The sequence below is a fragment of the Artemia sp. Qi Xiang Cuo genome, chromosome 9, assembly GCF_049724085.1.
Source record: "Artemia sp. Qi Xiang Cuo chromosome 9, ASM4972408v1, whole genome shotgun sequence".
NCBI classification, from domain to species: Eukaryota; Metazoa; Arthropoda; class Branchiopoda; order Anostraca; family Artemiidae; genus Artemia; species Artemia sp. Qi Xiang Cuo.
In genome coordinates, this window is record NC_142802.1 from 5,892,613 (window position 1) to 5,912,941 (window position 20,329).

At 35.3% G+C, this 20,329-nt stretch overlaps 1 protein-coding gene across 3 annotated transcripts in view; it reads left to right on the top strand.

Annotated features, from left to right (window-relative positions):
• Mct1 (Monocarboxylate transporter 1) overlaps positions 1–20,329 on the top strand; it is a 354,171-nt gene that overhangs the window by 21,784 nt on the left and 312,058 nt on the right. For all 3 annotated transcript variants that reach the window (XR_016142215.1, XM_089094249.1, XM_089094248.1), the window contains exon 2: positions 8,117–8,293. Coding sequence is in view for 2 of the 3 variants with exons in the window: in XM_089094249.1 (XP_088950375.1) it covers positions 8,179–8,293 (115 nt within the window). In the remaining variant the exon portion in view is untranslated. The remainder of the gene's footprint in view (positions 1–8,116; positions 8,294–20,329) is intronic.

Genomic DNA, 20,329 nt, shown 5'->3' on the forward strand with positions numbered 1-20,329 from the left:
AAATAATCGTCTCATTGTTTATATTTGAGTCTCCTAATTCAAATGGCTGCTGACCACTGTGTTAGGTGAATGCTGTGAACTTGAGTGGCCTCTTCTCTTCCGAATGAGATGACATATGGTTACAGTCTGGATTTGATTACTCAGATTCTGCAACAGGAAAAGTGTCCTATTTCAGGCAAATTGCAAACTCATGTAAATATTGGGTTGTACCTGTATCACTGATTAAAAAAAAAACAAAAAACAAGTTTTTCAACTGAAAATAAGTAGCAACATTAAAACTTAAAACGAACAGAAATTATCATAGGCAGCGCAATCGCGCTGCCTAAGTAAGGAACGATGTTGGCACAATGTATTATTTTTTTTCCCTTTAGACCAGGGCACTTCGTATCGAAGGAGTTGTCGTAGAAACTTGGAAAAGGGCTCATTCGATTGGAAATTGGAATGGCTAATGCCCTTTTTAATAGTGGAAAGCGATTGGAGGGCAACTAATCACCCTCCCAAGCCCACCCTCCCATTTGCCAATTGTGTTTAAAAACAAAAATTTGCCTTAAGATTAAATCAAAATGAACTGTGTTAATGCTAATTCCCAATAAGGCATCTCAGCAGTATCCCAAGAACGACTGAGGGTATTATGTTAAAACTTTCGGGGCTACTCCTGCTCTTAAAATATAACTAAATTAAAATAGCATAAGTGTATCCAAGCTATCAAAGAAAGGGTACAGATTTTTTTGTGAATGGTATCATGTTATCCATTTCAGGTCAACTAGAGGAGGTATGAAACTAAATTAAACACTACTATTTGTGTCCAGATTTTAAAAGGGTGTATGTTGTTAAAAATTGCAGAAAATTTTTCTCCGGCATACAAATAGCAGGCCAAATTGTGAAGTCTTAAGAAAAACAAAAAGATTTAAACTATTATTTTCTTTTTCCCTGAAAAGACTATATGTCAAATAAAACGAACAGAAATTAATTAAAAAAAACTTTCTACAGGATAAGTATTTCAAAGAAAAGTTAAGAACTCCATTAAACCAAAAATGTGCAAAAATAAAATCAAATAATCTACTAAACGTGAAACTACCACAAAACAGCGTCGATAAATAAATGAAACCCAAAACGAACAGAAATTACAATAAATAACCGAGTCAAACTCAAAACGAGCAGAAATTAACATGAGTAGGGCTCAAAACCCCTATGCCTTCCCAAGGCCAGAACATAATTTACACTTTGCTCCCACTTAAGATTATTTGAAATTGTGAACCCAAGGAGTTTAACATGTTTTACAAGCATTTCGGGTCGGATAGGGTCAAGGAAAGTGGGAGTGGATTTCAAAAAATTTATCGTCATTATATTTGATTTAGGGGAAATTACTTTCATATTTAGGTTCTTAGCTTCATTCGAAATATGGGTTAAGATTTCGAGGGGATCACTTTAATATTCCTGTGACATACTTTAAGGATCGATAAGTCATCCACGTATTTCCACCTTTGGGGGAAATCCTTACCAATATCGTTAATCATAACTAGAAATAAAAGTAGTCCCAATAAGGTTCCTTGAGGAATTCCACAATATATAGGGAGGGGATAGAGAAAATATTTTTGTATTTTACAACTTGAGATCTATTTGAAAGAAAAGATATAACAATATTTACTAACAGAGGATCAAGTTCAAAGTTAACCAGTAGTGAACGAATTAGGGTGGCGTGGTCAACCAGGTCAAAAGCTTTTTGGAAATCAACTAAGACAAGGTTCAGCCAGACATTTGGTTTATAAAGGTTACTTACGATGGTATGTATTAAGTGCACAAGGTAATGGGTGGTGGAAGTTTTCCTTAAGTTACCAAACTGCTGGGGGTAAATACGTGGACAAATTTTAACTTTAAGCCAGTCACAGAGGAAACCTTCATAAAGTTTGGAAAAAAATTTTTGTGAGTGTAAAGTGGCGAATGTTGGTGAAAGTCTAACTTGTGCATTTATTTGGGACATGTGTTATAAAACCTTGTTTCCAGCAACTTGGGAATTTACCAAATTTTGTGATATGGTTGAAAATATTTGATAAAGGCTCAGCAATTTTTTCTGAAAAGGCTTTAATGAAGTCAACTGGGATGTCCAAGGGACAAGTACTTGATTTTCTAAGCTTTAGAATTTTATTTATAACATCAGAGGGAGAAATAAAGGGGAAGGAGATATTGGGAGGAATAGTTGGACTTGAGCCAGTGAAAGGGGGGGGACTTTAAACGATGGAAGCAAGGTACAAGTTTAAATCGTTGGAAGTCTTATTAGGGGGCTCAGGGAGATGAAAATTAACTTCAGAAGGACTTTTTCCGCATATTTCTTTAATTTTTCTGTACTTACTAACAAGCTTGGGCTTGTTAGAATATAGATCTTTGACTTTACTATTATAATAATCCGAAGCTGCTTTTCTTAATTTTTTCTTTGGGAACTTCCTTAGAATATTAGCCTCAGTAATACGATCTGCCTTGAAAAAATAGATTTTTTTTTCTTTTAAGTTTTTTTTTTTTTTTTAAAGCGTCAGTAACATAAGGCTTATCTGTAGAACACGTTTTAATGTTTTTCTCGGGAAAGTGGGATCCATAATTACTCCTCAATAAATTTTGGAGGGACAAAGCCATGGAGTCAACATCATTTGTTTGATACACAGTGGACCAATTTTCAGTAGTAATCCAGGAGCCAAAATTGTAGAGTCCTGAGTCAATAAGAGGTCTATAAGTGGTTTCTGTTATAGAAAACGACTGTTTAACTTTAGCCAGCGGAGATAGGAGAAGGCTAAATGGGTAACTACCCCCTAGAGGGGGCAGAGTGGAGACGGGTTTTTTAAAACTTGGAAAGATTGGTGCAAATTAAATCAAGAGTAGTATTGCCTTTTGTAGTTGGGACCTTAACGACCTGTTTTAAATTTAAAGCATTACATGTATAATCGAGTTTTATATCATATGCGTCACCCATCAGGAAAATTCCTGCATTTGGGTATTTTGATAGTACAAAGTCAGCACTTGCATGTATTTTTTCGATAAATTTTATTTTGTCAGCGGATCTCTGATTAGGGGAGTAATAAAAACAACACAGGACAATTAAATCGAAAGGACGTGGCAAGACTTTAGGTCGAACACACACCCACATAATCTCATCAAAGGGAGCATGACATGGAATTGAGATTTCACTTGGGTACTAGTCATTACGGACAAAGAACAGAATTCCTTCACCTTTCTTGCCCAGAGGGTGGTTTTCTGGTGTGAGTTCAATAAATTGTGAAAAATTGTTAATTTTTAGCATGTGCAGATTTTGAGGTTGCACTTGAGTAATAGTTATTACATCTGATCCATATATTTTAGAAAGCATGTCTAATAAGTTAAGACTTTCAGCGTTGCTGAACAAAAGTGAGGGGAATTGAAAGCGACTTGTGAAGGTACAGTTTTTACGCTTTACTTTTGTTTTATATCACATATGAGGTCAGGAGTTCTAGTGGAATTCTTGTCAGGGCCTAAGCTCGTGTAGTCAGAACAAGGGGCTGGGGGATCATATCCATCTTTTTCAAATGCAAGGGCATTTAATTGAGCAGGTACTAGCGGAAACTCTAAACCAAGTAGCGGCTGAGTTTCGGTGAACTGGAGGAATCAAGAAAGATGAGGTTATTTTTGCAGGGATATGGCACGGAGAGTCCACGTTGAGTGGGTTCACGAGATGGCGGGGAGGTTTAGATGGAAGGGTTGGAAAAGGCTGGAAAGCAGGCGGAGGGGTGGGTGGGTTTGTCTTTGAAAAAGAAGGAAGGGAGTATGGAAGTGGATATGGAGGCAGGGATATCCTTTGGATAGGCACTCGATTGAAAAGGACTGGATGGCTCAAGTGCTTTCTTGTGTGTGAGCGATGGTCTAAAAATGTTTAGTAGGATTAGCAGAATTAAGGTGCCCTCTGGGCAGCCCAGTTTTGTGGAACTTACTACAATTCTTTAAAACAAGGTCAGTAGAATTAGTTTGCGTAACCTTTTTAATCCCTTGAGAAAATTCTGATGAAGGAAGTTCACTAGCACTTGCTTGATTACATATAATGACGTTTTCTGGTTCAAAGGGTTTTACAGTTTTTATGCAACTTTAAGAATTTTGATAATGCATATTTGGAGCAGAAGTATCAGCTAAAGGAGGAACACTCGGCGGCGTAGGGGATTTTAATGCATGTATAGCATCAACAATTGCTAGCTGAAAACTGACTTTTAACATTTGATTTCATAGTCCTTGAACAGATCACTTTTCTGGCGCTCGTAAAGATCAGATGAACTATCATAAAGAAATTCGAGATTAATAATCCGTTTCCTGAGATTGACGATTTCTGCGTCTTTTTTAGGCAATCTTCACAGGTGTGGGGCTCGAAGCCACTCGAAGCCACCGTTTCTGCATGTCGATTCACCTTTACTGGAACAAAAGATTTGGGGGGGGTAATTTGGGATTGATGGGTGGTGTTTATATTTGCAGAATCAATCGATCCAGCAGAACTATTGTTGACATCACTCGAAACACAAGGTACAGTAGGGGAATTTGCAATACCACTTCGATCGATCACTTCAAGTTGATTTTCTTTGGAGATAGTTGAATTTTCTTCGTTAGAAATAAGGTGGGATTTTACAGCCTTGATTGGTTGGGCCACTTCTGGTTGATTATCGATGATATTAATCCCGGCATTTTCAACCATTGACGCTCGGCATTGTACGCATAACCAATTAGGGTTTTTAAGGCGATTACTTTTTGCTATGCCAGCACAAGCAGGGTGCGCTGGAAACACTGGAAAGATCCAGTTCCACATTTTCTGTAGCATTCGTTACAAGGATGGGAAATTCTAGGCTAAGAAACAAAACAAAAACGGGACAGACCTTGAATTGGAAGCTATATCTTCAACTAAAACCTGGTCGCCTAAGCCAGGATTAGCACTAACAGTGCTAATCCTACTAATCCCCCCTCCTGCAGTTATCTGCGGGAGGGGGATTTCCTGGAAAGAATTTTTGGTTGGGAGAAAATTTTCTGGGAATCCTGGGTTCTTCTACAGAATTATTTTTATTTGTTTTTTTTTCCTCTTTGGAGTCATTATTTACAATTCTTGTAGTCTCAGTATTGATAGTGTATACATAGTACCTTCTGGCTAGTTCAAAACCCGGCATAACTTACCCTCAAAGGTCTAACTTAGTAATGCAAGGCGTTCTTGGGATATTGCTTTGTCACTTTTTTGAAAATCTACATGCTCATAGTTCGTTTTGATTTAGTTCAACATCCGCCTAAATATTCCTTGAATATTAAGAACTTATTCAATAAAACTACTGTTTATCGAAAATGTTGACTAAAATATCAAATCTTGTCCAAAATCTTACTTACACTCCAATATCTGAATTCTCAAGCAGAAAACTGAAAAAGCGGGAAGCTACCAACCAATTTACAAGTATTTTTTACACACCTTAACAGCAATAAATAACTTTCAATTTCCCTTCTAATGTACAGTTGGAATTATATAGGGGGAATATGGGTGGGAACTATCTGGGGGAAATTTTCCGCGGGGGGATTTTCCAGCGGGGACTTCCCGCAGGGGGAATACACCTAGACCTCCTGAAAAAGGCGTAAAACTTTTTTGAGAACTCAGAGAAAAGGACCAACAAGCTCTTTGTTCTGAACAGATCATAATTTAAAGCTATAAGTATCTGGGTCTTGTGGACTCTAATATACAAGAAAGATTTAGTTTGGGGCCCGACCTCTCCTATGAATTGACGGTCCAAAAGGTGAAAATGCTCCAGGGGTAGAAAAACAACAGAAGTTCAAACTACACCAAGTTCAATTGACCATGATGGCTCTATTTTCCAGTGCAGAAATTCGTTTTGGTGGCAGAGGTTTTCCCCCCAAATTTTCAGAAGAGGCTTTTGGATAACATACTGTAATATCGTTCTTGTGCTATCAAGCCTATCATTATTCAATCTTTGTGCTGGGGCTGAAGAAATTTACATTCTTGCTTGTGGAATTGGCATGTTTTATTTTGAATTTCGCCTTCAACGTGCTAGACTTTGGTGAAAAAAAACCTCAGAGGCCAAAACCTAAAAGGGACAGGGCGAGAAATGAAAAGTGACATATGAAACTTATACAGATACAAATTAAAATTAATAATCACGTTAAGCATAGAAGTAGCAAATTCACCTGTGGATAAATAGATTAATCCTATAACGGACATAAATCACAGTGAATTATATAGTAAATCTAAAACGAGTAGAAATACTACAAATAAGAGTAAAACTACAGCGCCCCCCCCCAAACGTTCTAAAGGCCAAACTGTGTATTGCGTTTTATTGGAAGTGATATATATTTTCAACAATTTCTCTGCTGTAATTTTAACATAGAAAAATAAAAAAATGCTCAGGCTTCCAGAAATGTATATTATAAAAATTAAATAATGAATTCACTTCCATTAGTTCGTTCTTTTGTTCTTGATTATTATCGTGATTTTCTTCTTTTTGTTTGTCGATGTTTTGAACAGTAAAACCATATAGTTCATACACATTGCTTTCAGTAAAGTGGAAATGACACTCAAGCTATTCAGATGGTTGGAGAGAGAGAGGGGGGGAAGCACCACTCCTATTTACAAACCTTGATTAGTAATATTATTTTTTTGTTTGCTGTTGTTAATGTTCAGGAGCGCCAGTTCGGGGAGTGGGATATCCATCGTCTAGATTTTGAAGAACACTTTTTTATGGTATTTCCAATAAAAAAAATCGCCTTCTCCCACAACTTTAGAAATACCTTTTATTTGTATCTTTATTCAAGAAAATCGAAAAAAATCCTTGTCCCTGCACCCCCGTTTTCATGAGCTAGCACCCCTGTTGATGTTATGCCAGATAAAACACTCTGCTCAAATGGAACTTGTTTTCAGTAAAGTATTTTGTTTTCTAAAACGTTTTTCAGAAGTTGTTATATGAAAAAAAAAATTGTGAAACATAAACTTTTGAATAAGAAAAAGAAGAAAAAATAACTTGCCCAGTCCCCCTGAGGCTTGGACCTCTTAGATTTGTTTCTACTAAAACCCAGCAGCTTTGAAGTTGAAACGTGCAAGTTCAGTGGGCAAGAATGTAAATCTTTTCCACCGATAATTGGTACATTTGTCCCAAAATAAGTTCTTCTCATGACAAGCTGTCCCGCAACCCTTTCATCCCTTGACATTAGTACCCAATGCTTAAAATTAAATCTTTAACTGGTCAGGTATAATTGACTGTTAAATAGAACTGGACGAATACAATCGAGATGTAACGTTTTATTGAGTGCTATTATGCTGCCCATATACAAAATACAGCAGCATAATAGGGAGTCGAAAGTAATTTGCACCAATATTTTGTTAGAAAAGTTCCATTTCTGAAAACCATCATTTTTTGGCCGAATTGTCGCACTCGCAGCCTCGTATGTTGCCTTTGACGAGTTCTTTTGTACTTCTTGCCAACCATGAACCAAATAGAACGATACTACCACTGTCAGCTCAATGTAGTATCAAGCTGCGCAATGTCAACGCAACTCAGCAAGGTCCTTATCTGTCCTAACCTATATGGAAGTTCACTTATGCTCCCTCCCAAACCATGCTAAAAGTACTTATGAGTTAAACCTGTATTGCAGTTCACACCATGTACTTCTACGGCTCAGGCGCGTAATTTCAATTGTCTCTTTTGTGGGAGGGGGGGGGGACTTGTATCGAGCCATTTTTATTTTTTGGACTGGGATGGGGGAGAAAAAATAGGAAATGTTTGTTTTATTCAGGTTAGTGTTTCTGCTCTGGCACCTATGTGTTGTTTTTTCATCTTGGGGGGGGGGGCGTCTTGAAATAAGGAAATGAGGCACGGCACTCGCTCATTAAGGACATCTTTGCTAAAACTGTGAAAAGGAGAAAACAATAGTATTAAATGATAATCTTATTTGACTTTAGAAGCTAAATATACAGTTATAATTCTGTCTAGTTGATCTGTCGGTTCTAGTTACTAAGCTATTAAATTTCGTCTTATCTTTCTTAGACACGCATCGAATTATCTAATTTGGAGGCTCTGATTTAACGCTAGTACATTTCTCTTCTTTAAGAGAGCAAACAATTTTACAGGCTCCCAAAAGTTTCTTCTGTGTCTCATTTCTTTCTTGTGAACAAATATTGTATATAGAAGAATGACTCAGGCAGGATCGATAAAGAAAGCAGAGGATGATGGAATTGTATTGTCTCCTCCTGATGGCGGCTGGGGCTGGGTTGTTGTTTTTGCTTCTTTTATGATTCATATTATAGGTAAGTTCTTGAAGTTTCCCTTTTTTAGTTTTGCTTAATATTGGGGAGAAACAAAAATGAAACAAATATACCAAAACAACATTTTCAACATAATGCGTTCACAACTTCAAGAGACTAGAAAATAAATCAAATCAAATCACCCACCTTAAAAATCCCCAAAATCACAACCAAGGTAGGGGAGTATCACACGATTTCAAATTATTTCAAATTGCATAGCCACGAGAGATTAAATGTAAGCCTACCCATATAATTGGTTATTTTGGTAACTCCTTGCCAATCACAGACTTAATTTGAAACTTTTCCTAAGTTAGCTAAAATCAATTCTGGAAAAACAATTATTCTTTCTCTTTCAAATTATAAGAGATGTTGAAACTTGACAATACGGAAAATTTTGCTTTGCAGCCTATATGATTTTTATCTATAAAAGATCTATAGATTTCTGTAGACCTATAGAATTCTCAATATTTGTGAATTTTGAAAAAAAATAAAAATAAATATAAGCGCTTTTTTGAGAACACAAAACAAAACCTGTGGTATTTTTGAAAAGCAGAAACGTAAAGCATTGTAGGATGTTCCTACGTGATTTGAATTCCCTTAATTTGGTATTACTTGTATTTTAATATTTTGTAAACAATTCTGAAGTCCGGTTAGTGTTAGGACTAAAGATTAACTTGAAACATTTACATCATAACTTGAAATTCGGCGTACTATAGGCAGGAATAACTGGATTTCTAGAGTTATTAGTTTTTTATTTGAACAATATACTAATGCGGTTTTCTACAGTTAAATATATCCTACTAGCTATTGATATTGTTAGTAGCGGTTCTAGGCATGGGTAGAAGGGAGCAGCTTTCCCCTCCCTCAGTTTTTCTGACATCTGATATTGAATTCCTTTTTTTATATCTTTTACCCATTTGGGGTATACCTTGCCCCCACATTATGAAGCATAAAACCGTTACTGAATAATATGTAGGGTCGCCACCACGGTCAATTTCTAAAGTAGCCTACTACAATTCCCCAAATTTGCATGCTACACAACGATATTTGGTGCTGTAGTAAAAAATTAACTGTAATAGTGCTAAAATAGCACTTTCGTGCTATTTTAGGACTATTTTAGCAACCCTAAGTATGTGCTACAGTGCTACACATAATGAAATAGTACTAAAATAGCACTTTCGTGCTACAGGTAGCAACTCTGATATTATGGCTTGTAAAAACTATTAGATGCCTAATAAGTCACTATGTCATTTTTAACCCTGTTTAACAATTTTTGAAACGTTTGAAAAATTATGAGTAAGTTTATTTGAGCTAGTTTTATAGCTATATGTTGCACCAACTGCAAAGCAATAAGTTTTAAGTTTCAAATTCGTTCTCTACTTCCAACAGAAAACATTGGTCTTAAAAAGCTGATTTTGCTCTTTTTTTTTTTTAAATGTATTCAACATACCTAACAAAAACATTTTTGTCTAACTTCAGCAATGATACAAAAAGGGTCGTTGAGAGTTTTTATTGAATGGTGTTTCTTGCCTCTCTCGAACTTCCATGAAATACGATTTTTTTTTGTCACATAAACAACAATCTCGAGAACTATGTTGCCACCAGTATCTTTTGGAAGAGGCAGATAGCAAATCAAAGTATATATGAAATATCAAATTTACATTTCATTATCTTTTTTTATGAAAATAAGATTTACACACTTAGTTTATAGTATTAGGACTTATTTATGTTTACGTTCCTGAATCGGCCATATATGTATTCATCTTAATCCCTTTACCTTAGACCTTAGATCCTACTGTGCCGCCAGAGGCACCCAGGACATCCACGAAGAGCCGCCAGTAATCCCGCATGAGCGTCGCTGCCAAGACATCTTCCCATTGGGGGTGTATCGTCGTGTGAATTTTGGACATGTCCCGTTGATAGCTGTGACGCAGGGTGTTCTTTGGTCGACCTCTCCTGCGGTTTCCCTGAGGTTGCCATCCCAAAATCTGTCTTGGGATCCTATCATCCTTCTTACGGGTCATGTGCCAAAGGTATCGCCACCTTCGTTGCCGAATGCAGTCTGTAACTATGGACTGGCCTGAGATAAATCGGACTATCGGGTTGGTGATGTGATCTCTCCAGTCGATGTTCAGAATTCTCCGAAGAGAGTTATTTTCGAAGGCAAGAATCCGTCTCTCTTGTTGTTGACTTAATTTCCAGCACTCGCTGCTGAAGAGAAGTGCAGAAAGGACATTGCTATTAAATAGCCTCATTTTTAATTTCGTAGAATACTTTTTCAATCGCCATACATTTTTCATCATAATCAGGAAACCAAAAACATCGAAAATTAATCTACTTTTTAATGGGCCAGATTTATGTGCATTTTGGCCCTAGGCAGTGTTTCTGATCCAGGGTTTCAAAAATCAGGCAAAGGAGATAAGAAAATTGGGGATGTTCAAGTATTTTCATTTTCAAATCAGGTTCCTTTCTTGGTAATAAAAGTATGATAAGAGTTTTTTTTTCCATTTGTATTTTGAATATTTTACTTTCTTCGTTCCTAGTTAAATACTTAGTTTTTGTTCTGACCTGAATTAATAATGAATATGAACTTTCAAATCCTTCAATAAAAAACAGGGATTTTACGGGGCCCGAAACGTTTTTACTTCACGTTTCAATTGGTGCTAAGTCTCTATATTTGGGACTAAATGGTGATAGTCTTCCATTTTCAGAAAATTTCTTCTTTATTTCGAGATAAGTCTGCCTTCATACCAATTTTAATATCCTTCCACTACCCACTCTTTCATAATTTTCTTCTTTTAATTTAGTTTTTATGATAATTATATTTATTCCTTCAGACTACTCGCATTCCATGCTCCTTACTTTTTCGAGAGATATAGAAATATGAAGTTAGGTATTGTCTGGCATTTTTAGATTATGTTGTTTTATATCTATGGTTTTTTACTCGCATCTGGTGGATCTGGTTCAGAAATGTAACCCCACTGAAAAGCACTATGTCGGAGCTGACCCTTGCCTTCTTCTAGAGTGCTTTTTTTTTGTTACGGTATTTTGGAAAAGAGTTTGGGAAGCATCAGATAGGTATATATCATGATTTTCAACCAGAGCTATATTGAAGTATATTCACAAGAGCTTACTCAAACCCATGCCCATGGCTGCAACCATGAGGTACCTAACATGAAACCTGCCGAGCATGTATATTACAGAAAATATTTGTCTTACCTATTCTTTAATTTTTTGTTTAGTTTTTTTTGTATCTTTTATTATTTTATAAAGTATTTTATCGTTTAATTATTAAAGAATGATAATTCGTGAAGGTCAGCTGTTCTTATTAACCTTTGGAGATTGGAACTGTTGTCTACAGAATTTGAGTTGGATTTCGAAATGGATTTAATTTTGACCCTATGTTAATTACAAACCAGTCTTGTTTTAATTCTGGCCATATTTTCAAGAAATCGTTTATACCTAGCAATCTTTGAGTAAAAAATAAATTGTAGTTAAAATAAAAGCCATGAACGTCGCAAAACTCAAATTGATAGTAACTGAAGCATCCGAAAGTGCAAAAATAGTGCTAATGTTTGGTTGCAAGGGTTTAATTTATCTTTTGCCTTTCAAAAATTTTGAACTGAAAATCCTATTGTATAAAGCAGCAGAGAGAATAAATAAGCCCTTCCATTTGGAGGAGTTTTGAGAAAAAAAACACCCCTTTTATCACACTGCTCTTGTGTGTTAGACTTTTCCTACTTGAAATATTGGATAAAAAAAGTGATAACTTTAGGGTTTTAACTCCTGTTTTATAGGACCTTTTTTTTTGTTTTTTTTTACAATTTTTAGTGTTGATTTTTAATTTTATTTGAAAATATATGAGTTTCTTGTTTAATTTCTCTTCGTGAATTATCACGCTCAAAGTATCTATCTGTCTTCAGGAGTGTAATTTTCATATATTTCAATATTACTCTTTGGATTAATTATTTTACTTTTGACTTTTTTTGGGCGAGGGACTACTTCCCTCCAAAATAACCTGATCGATGTTCCTAATGTGATTTATTAATTCAGTAAGTCAATCAGATAAATTACTGTCACATCCTCATTTTTCAGTTATTAGTAAATGGGTATCAGATTTTAACCAAGTATCCAAATGATGTGGTAGCTTCTCTGTGCTTCAGCTTAAGGCTCTGGGTTTTTGTTGAATATTTGAAGAGTTGAAACAAATAGAACTTAGTGGCTGCCTAGGTTTTATTGACCTTTGTGAGACTTTCTTTGAAACTGCACCCCGTTTGCATCTCCCTGGTAATAATGTGGAGTTCTTTAGTTGAAGTAGGATAGCCAAAGGTGGCCTTGCTGTTTCTGTTTCGGAACAGCTTTCGTACTCTGTAAGACCTGGCCTGTCAAGAAATGAAGAATTGATTTTTGAATCCTTGTTATTTGAGATTAAAACCCAAGCTAATACTCTAAATTTTGGTAATATATACCTGTCTGCTTGTGGGTCTGTTCCCTCTTTCCTTCAGATTCTTGATGAGGTTTTGTAAAAAAAAAAAAAAAAATCCAACGCCCTTCTTGTAAACTTCTCATTCGCGTGACTTCAACCGTAATTTGTGTAGCTCGCGGCCATCCTCGTCTTTGAATTTTCTTTCAGCTATGCTTGCTTGTGGAACATTAGCGTATAAATGCCTGTCAACTCGTTCACACTTGATACTACGAGTTATTTTTTCCGTTGTATACTGATGTATATTCATTGTATACCATTGTATACTTAATTCCAAATTGTATACTGATGAGTACCATCTCAGACCATTTTCCTGTTTTTTCCAAATATGAGTTTTCTGATTCATTGCCTAGGGAAAGCCAAAGAGTTTTTTTTTCGTTAAATTTTGATTACCAGAAATTGGCTCTTCTTAGGTCCCAGTTGGTGGGTCTTTCGTTGAGTACCTTTGAATATGAATCTGATTCAGATTCTTTATTTTATTCGTTGAAAGAAGTTATCAGTAGAAGTGACCCTATAACTCGTGACACCCACCCCTGCTGCCATCTACAATTTAGTCTAACTCTGTCAGTACACCAAATAAGGGCATAGAGTCATTAGGGAGAACACGTGGTAATGTCAGTCCCGTACGTACACCAAATATGGGCATAGAGTCATTAGGGAGAACACGTGGTTAATGGGGTTAATGACCTAAATTGATTGCGTAATCAAAGTGTGTCAACAACAACAACATCGACCTTGACATTCGCTGGGAGCGTGCACTTACAACAACAACAACATCGACCTTGGAACACCTGTGCTGTCGACCTCAATTCACCTATCGTGAATCAATAATTCCCCTTAGAAACAACAAATTAATTCCCCTTTCTTGACAGATCAATCAACCAATGACATCATCTGTCAGACTTTAAAAATTTTCGCCTAGAAACGATTCTCCAGGAATAGATCCAAGTCATTAATGTCATTGCCTCGGAAACAACTCTTTTGGTCGAACTCCAAAGGATATTAATAGCCAAAGACCATGGAAACAATTCCCCAAGAAACATCTTAGCGATGAATTGTTTTAGCGCGGGAATCAGGTTTCTTATTAATTTGAAATGCATTAGCGCAGAGATGCCAAAAACAAAAGGAACACGCTGAAATTACGTTTAGGGATTATTTGGGCGAAACTGTTTTAGACACATTATGGAACTATTTCGGCGAAACAGTTAGAGACATTTTAAAAGATGATTTTTGAAGAGATTTTAGAAGAGAATTTAATGGTGAAACTCTGTGGTCGTTATAATACACAAGTTTCATTTGAACAGTGTTGTGAGGTCCTCTAACCCAACCCCAAAGGGTTCCAATCCTCCTACCCCAACCCCAAAGGGTTCCGATCCCCCACCCCAACCCCGAAGGAAGCCCCCGGTACTCAAAGGACCCCCAAGCTCCCAAAGAGCCCCATCCCCCCAAACGCCCTCTTCAGACCCTCAAAGGCCCTCCCCTGGTCCTCAAAGGTCCCCCAGGCTCCCATAGGGCCCCCGGACCCCCAAAGGCCCACCCAGACCCCCAAAGGCCATCCCCGGGCCCCCCAAAGGCCCATCGAGCTCCCAAAGGACCAACTGGGTCCCAAAGGCTCTCCACCGGTCCCCAAATGTCCTCCAGGCCCCCAACTGTCCCCCCGGACCCCCAAAGGCCCTCCCGGTGCCCCCAAAGGCCTTCCCTGTGCCCCCAAAGGCCCTAACCCGGCCCCCAAAGGTCCCCCGGACCAGAGAAGCGCCGCCGGGATGCGCCGCGGGCCAGGAAAGCGCCGCAGGATGTGCCGCAGGGATGCGCCGTGGGTCAGGAAAGCGCCGCAGGATGCGCTGCAGGGATGCGCCGCAAAAAAAGTAAACTAAAAAGTAAAAATTTCGAAATGTTATCCCCCAAACGCCCTCCTCAGACCCCCAAAGGCCCTCCACTGGTCCTCAAAGGTCCCCCGGGCTCCCATAGGGCCAACCGGCCCCCAAGGGTTCCCCGGACCCCCAAAGGTCCTCCCCCGGTCCCCCTACATGCACACAAAAACTTACACACACACACAAACTTACACACACACACAAAAACTTACACACACACACAAAAACTTACACACACACACAAAAACTTACACACACACGCCAAAAATGACACACACACACACAAACACAAACTTACACACACACACACACAAAAAAAATTAAACATGCTCACTAAAAATTACATTCACAAAAAAAATTAAATAAACAAAAAATCTAACAAACAAACACACACAAAAAACTTACACACACACACACACACACACAAAACTGACAAACACACACACTCGAAAAATTACACACACACAAAAAAACATAAACACACAAAAAAAATAATACACACACACACACACACAAACACAAAAACTAAAAAAAGCAAACAAAAAAAACTCACAAACACAAGCACAAAAACTTGCACACACACACACACACACAAAAAACAAACCCACACACACGAAAAATTACAAACACACTAAAACAATTAAAAAATAAAAATATTACACACACACACACACACACAAAAACTTAAAAATGCAAGCGAAAGAAATAAGTATGAAAAACTAATAAATGCACACGAAAACAAACACAAACAACCAAAAAAAATAAAAAAAAACACACTCGAACACACACACACACACGCAACAAAATACACACACACAAAAACTTACACACACACACACACACACACAAAAACTAAAAAATGAACAAAAACAGAACTCACACACACACAAGCACACAAAATTACACACACACACTCACAAAACTTAAACACACACACACGAAAACATACACACACACGCCAAAACTTACACACACAAAAACTAACACATACACACGAAAACTTACACACACACACACGAAAACTAACACACACACGCCAAAACTTACACACACACACACATACAAACTTACACACACACACACACAAAAACTAACACATGAACACTAAAACTTAAATTCACACAAAAACTTACAAGAACACAAAAACTTACACACAAAAACAACCAAAAAACTTACACACACACACACACACGAACTAACAAACAAACACTAAAACTCTTACACACATACACAAAAAAATACACACACACACACATAAAAACGAAAATAACAAAGAAAACAAAAAAAACTCACATAATAATGCACAAAAAAATACACACACACACACACACACAAAACTTACACACACACACGAAAACTCACACACACACGCCAAAACTTAAACACACACACAAAAACACACACACACACACACACACACACACACACACAAACTAACACACACACACACACAAACAAAATATACCTTTATTACCTCTTCAATACGGATAAAAATTAATAATTAATACAAATTTTAAACTCGCTAAGTGTAAATGTTTTAAATATGAGCCATTCTATTGCGAAAACACACAAAAGTTAGAAAAATACAAAAAATTACTTTATTACCTCTGCAATACGGCTAAAAATGAAGAATTCATACACATTTTCAACTAGCTAAGGGTAAATGTTTTAAATATGAGCCATTCTGTTGCGAAAACACACAACAGTTAGAAAAAATACTTAATATTCCTTTATTACCTCTGCAAAACGGCTAAAAATGAAGAATTCATACACATTTTCAACTAGCTAAGGGTAAGTGTTTTAAATATGAGCCATTCTGTTGCGAAAACACACAAAAGTTAGAAAAAATACGAAATATTCCTTTATTACCTCTGCAATACGGCTAAAAATGAAGAATTCATCCACATTTTCAACTAGCTAAAGGGTAAATGTTTTAAATATGAGCCATTCTATTGCGAAAACACACACAAGTTAGAGAAAATACAAAATGTTCCTGTATTACCTCTCAACTACGGGTAAAAATGAAGAATTCATACACATTTTCAACTAGCTAAGGGTGAATGTTTTAAATATGAGCCATTCTATTGCGTAAACACACAAAAGTTAAAAAAAATGCAAAATGTTCCTTTATTACCTCTGCAATACGGCTAAAAATGAAGAATTCATACACATTTTCAACTAGCTAAGGGTAAATGTTTTAAATATGAGCCATTCTATTGCGAAAACACACAAAAGTTTGAAAAAATAAAAAATGTTCCTTTATTACCTCTGCTATACGGATAAAAATGAAGAATTCATACACATGTTAAACTAGCTAAGGGTATGTGTTTTAAATATGGGCCATTTTATTGCGAAAACACACAAAAGTTAGAAAAAATAGAAAATGTTCCTTTATTACATCTGAAATTCGTATAAAAATTAACAATTCATAAAAAATTTAAAATAGATAAAGGTTAAATTTTTTAAATATGATCAATTCTATTGCGTAAACACACACAATTTAGAAAAAATGCAAAATGTTCCTTTATTACCTCTGCAATACGGCTAAAAATAAAGAATTCATACACATTTTCAACTAGCTAAAGGTAAATGTTTTAAATATGAACCACTCTGTTGCGTAAACACACAAAAGTTAGAAAAATACAAAATATTCCTTTATTACCTCTGAAATACGGGTAAAAATTAATAATTCATACACATTTCAACTAGATAAGGGTGAGTGTTTTAAATATGAGCCATTCTGTTGCGAAAACACACAAAAGTTAGAAAAAATACAAAATATTCCTTTATTACCTATGCAAAACGGCTAAAAATGAAGAATTCATACGCATTTTCAACTAGCTAAGGGTAATTGTATTAAATATGAGCCATTCTGTTGCTAAAACACCCAAAAGTTAGAAAAAAATACAAAATGTTCCTTTATTACCTCTGTAATAAAGGTAAAAATGAAGAATTCATACACATTTTCTACTAGATAAGGGTAAATGTTTTAATTATAGACCATTATATTGCGTACACACAAAACATTTATAAAAAATAAAAACTGTTCTTTTTTTGCCTCTGCATTACGTGTAAAAATTTAGAGTTAATTCACAGTTTCATATTTCTAAAGGGTAAATATTTTTATTATTAGACATTATATAGTGTACACAAAAAAAATTTAGAAAGAATGAAAAATTATCCTTTATTACCTATGCAATACGGCTAAAAATGAAGAAATCATACACAATTTCAACTAGCTAAGGGTAAGTGTTTTAAATATGAGCCATTCTGTTGCGAAAAGACAAAAAAGTTAGAAAAAATACAAAATATTCCTGTATTACCACTGCAAAATGGCTAAAAATGAAGAATTAATACAAATTTTCAACTAGCTAAAGGGTAAATGTTTTAAATATGATCCATTCTATTGCGAAAACACACAAAAGTTAGAAAAAATGCAAAATGTTCCGTTATTACCTCTGCAATACGGATAAAAATGAAGAATTCATACACATTTTCAAATAGCTAAGGTTCAGTGTTTTAAATATGAGCCATTCTGTTGAGAAAACACAGAAAATTTAAAAAAATAAGAAAAAAAACTTACAATCATCTTAACTAAGTGTAAAATAAAATAATTCATACAAATTTTCAAATGGGTAAGGGTAAGTGTTTTAAATATGATCCAGTCTGTTGCGAAAACACACAAAAGTTAGAAATAATACAAATATTCCTTTATTACCTCCGCAAAACGGCTCAAAATGAAGAATTCATACACAATTTCAACTAGATAATGGTAAATATATTAAATATTGGCTAATCTACTATGAATACAAACATAAGTTGGAAAAAATACAAAATGTTCCATTATTACCTCGGCAATACAGGTAAAAAACAAGAATTTTTAAACATTTCAATTATCGAATGGTAAGTGTTTTAAATATGAGCCTTCCTATTGCAAAAGCACACAAAAGTTAGAAAAAATGCAATATAATAATTTATTACCTCTAAAAAATGGGTAAAAATGAAGAATTAATACACATTTTCAACTAGCTAAGGGTAAGTTTTTTAAATATGTGCCATTCAGTTGCGAAAACACACAAAAGTTAGAAAAAATACAAAATATTAAATTATTACCTATGCAAAAAGGCTAAAAATGAAGAATTCATACACATTTTCAACTAGCTAAGGGTAAGTGTTTTAAATATGAATCATTCTGTTGCGAAAACACACAAAACTTAGAAAAAATACAAAATATTCCTTTATTACCTCTGCAATACGTGTAAAAATGAAGAATTCATACACATTTTCAACTAGCTAAGTGTAAGTGTTTTAAATATGAGTCATTCTGTTGAGAAAAAACACATAAGATAGAAAAAATACAACCTAGGCATTTATTACATCGTAAATACTTTTAATCATTAAGACTTCATACACATTTTCTACTAGCTAAGGTTCAGTGTTTTAAATATGGGACATTCTGTTGCGAAAACACACAAAAGTTAGAAAAAATACAAACTATTCCTTGATTACTTTTGAAATACGGGTAAAAATTAAGAATTCATGCACATTTTCAACTAGCTAATGGTAAGTGTTTCAAATATGACCCATTCAGTTACGAAAACACATAAAAGTTAGGAAAAACGCAAAATATTCCTATATTACCTCTGCAAAACGGCTAAAAATGAAGAGTTCATACACATTTTCAACTAGCTAAGGGTAGGTGTTTTAAGTATGAGTCATTCTTTTGCGAAAACACACAAAAGTTAGAAAAAATACAAAATATTCTACCTCTGCAATATGGCTAAAAATGAAGAATTCATACACATTTCCAACTAGCTAAAGGGTAAATGTTTTAAATATGAGCAATTCTATTGAGAAAACAGACATCAGTTAGAAAAAATACAAAATATTCCATTATTAAAAATTAAATTTGGATTTATTTGAAAATTTATTTCATTTTTTCAACTAGCTATGGGTAAGTTTGTTAGATATGAACTGTACTCCAGCGAGCTGTCACAAACTATAGAAAAAATACAAAATAACACTTTATTACCTCAGAAAAACAGATAAAAATGAAGAATTCATACACATTTTCAACTAGCTAAGGGTAAGTGTTTTAAATATGAGCCATTCTGTTGCGAAAACACACAAAAGTTAGAAAAAATACAAAATATTCCTTTATTACCTCTGCAATACGGCTAAAAATGAAGAATTCATACACATTTTCAGCTAGCTAAGGGTAAATGTTTTAAATATGAGCCATTCTATTGCGAAAACACACAAAAGTTATAAAAAATACAAAATGTTCCTATATTACCTCTGCAAATCAACTAAAAATGATGAAATCATTCAAATTTTCAGCTACCTAAGTGTAAGTGTTTTATATCTGAGCCCATCTGTTGAGACTTGACACCAAAGTTAGACCAAAGAAACAATATTAATGTCTTACCTCTGCAAAATGGCTAAAAATCAAGAATTCATACACATTTTCAACTAGCTAAGGGATAAGTGTTTTTAATATGAGCCATTCTGTTGCGAAAACACACAAAAGTTAGAAAAAATACAAAATATTCCTTTATTACCTCTGCAAAACGGCTAAAAATGAAGAATTCATACACATTTTCAACTAGCTAAGGGTAAGTGTTTTAAATATGAGCCATTCTGTTGCGAAAACACACAAAAGTTAGAAAAAATACAAAATATTCC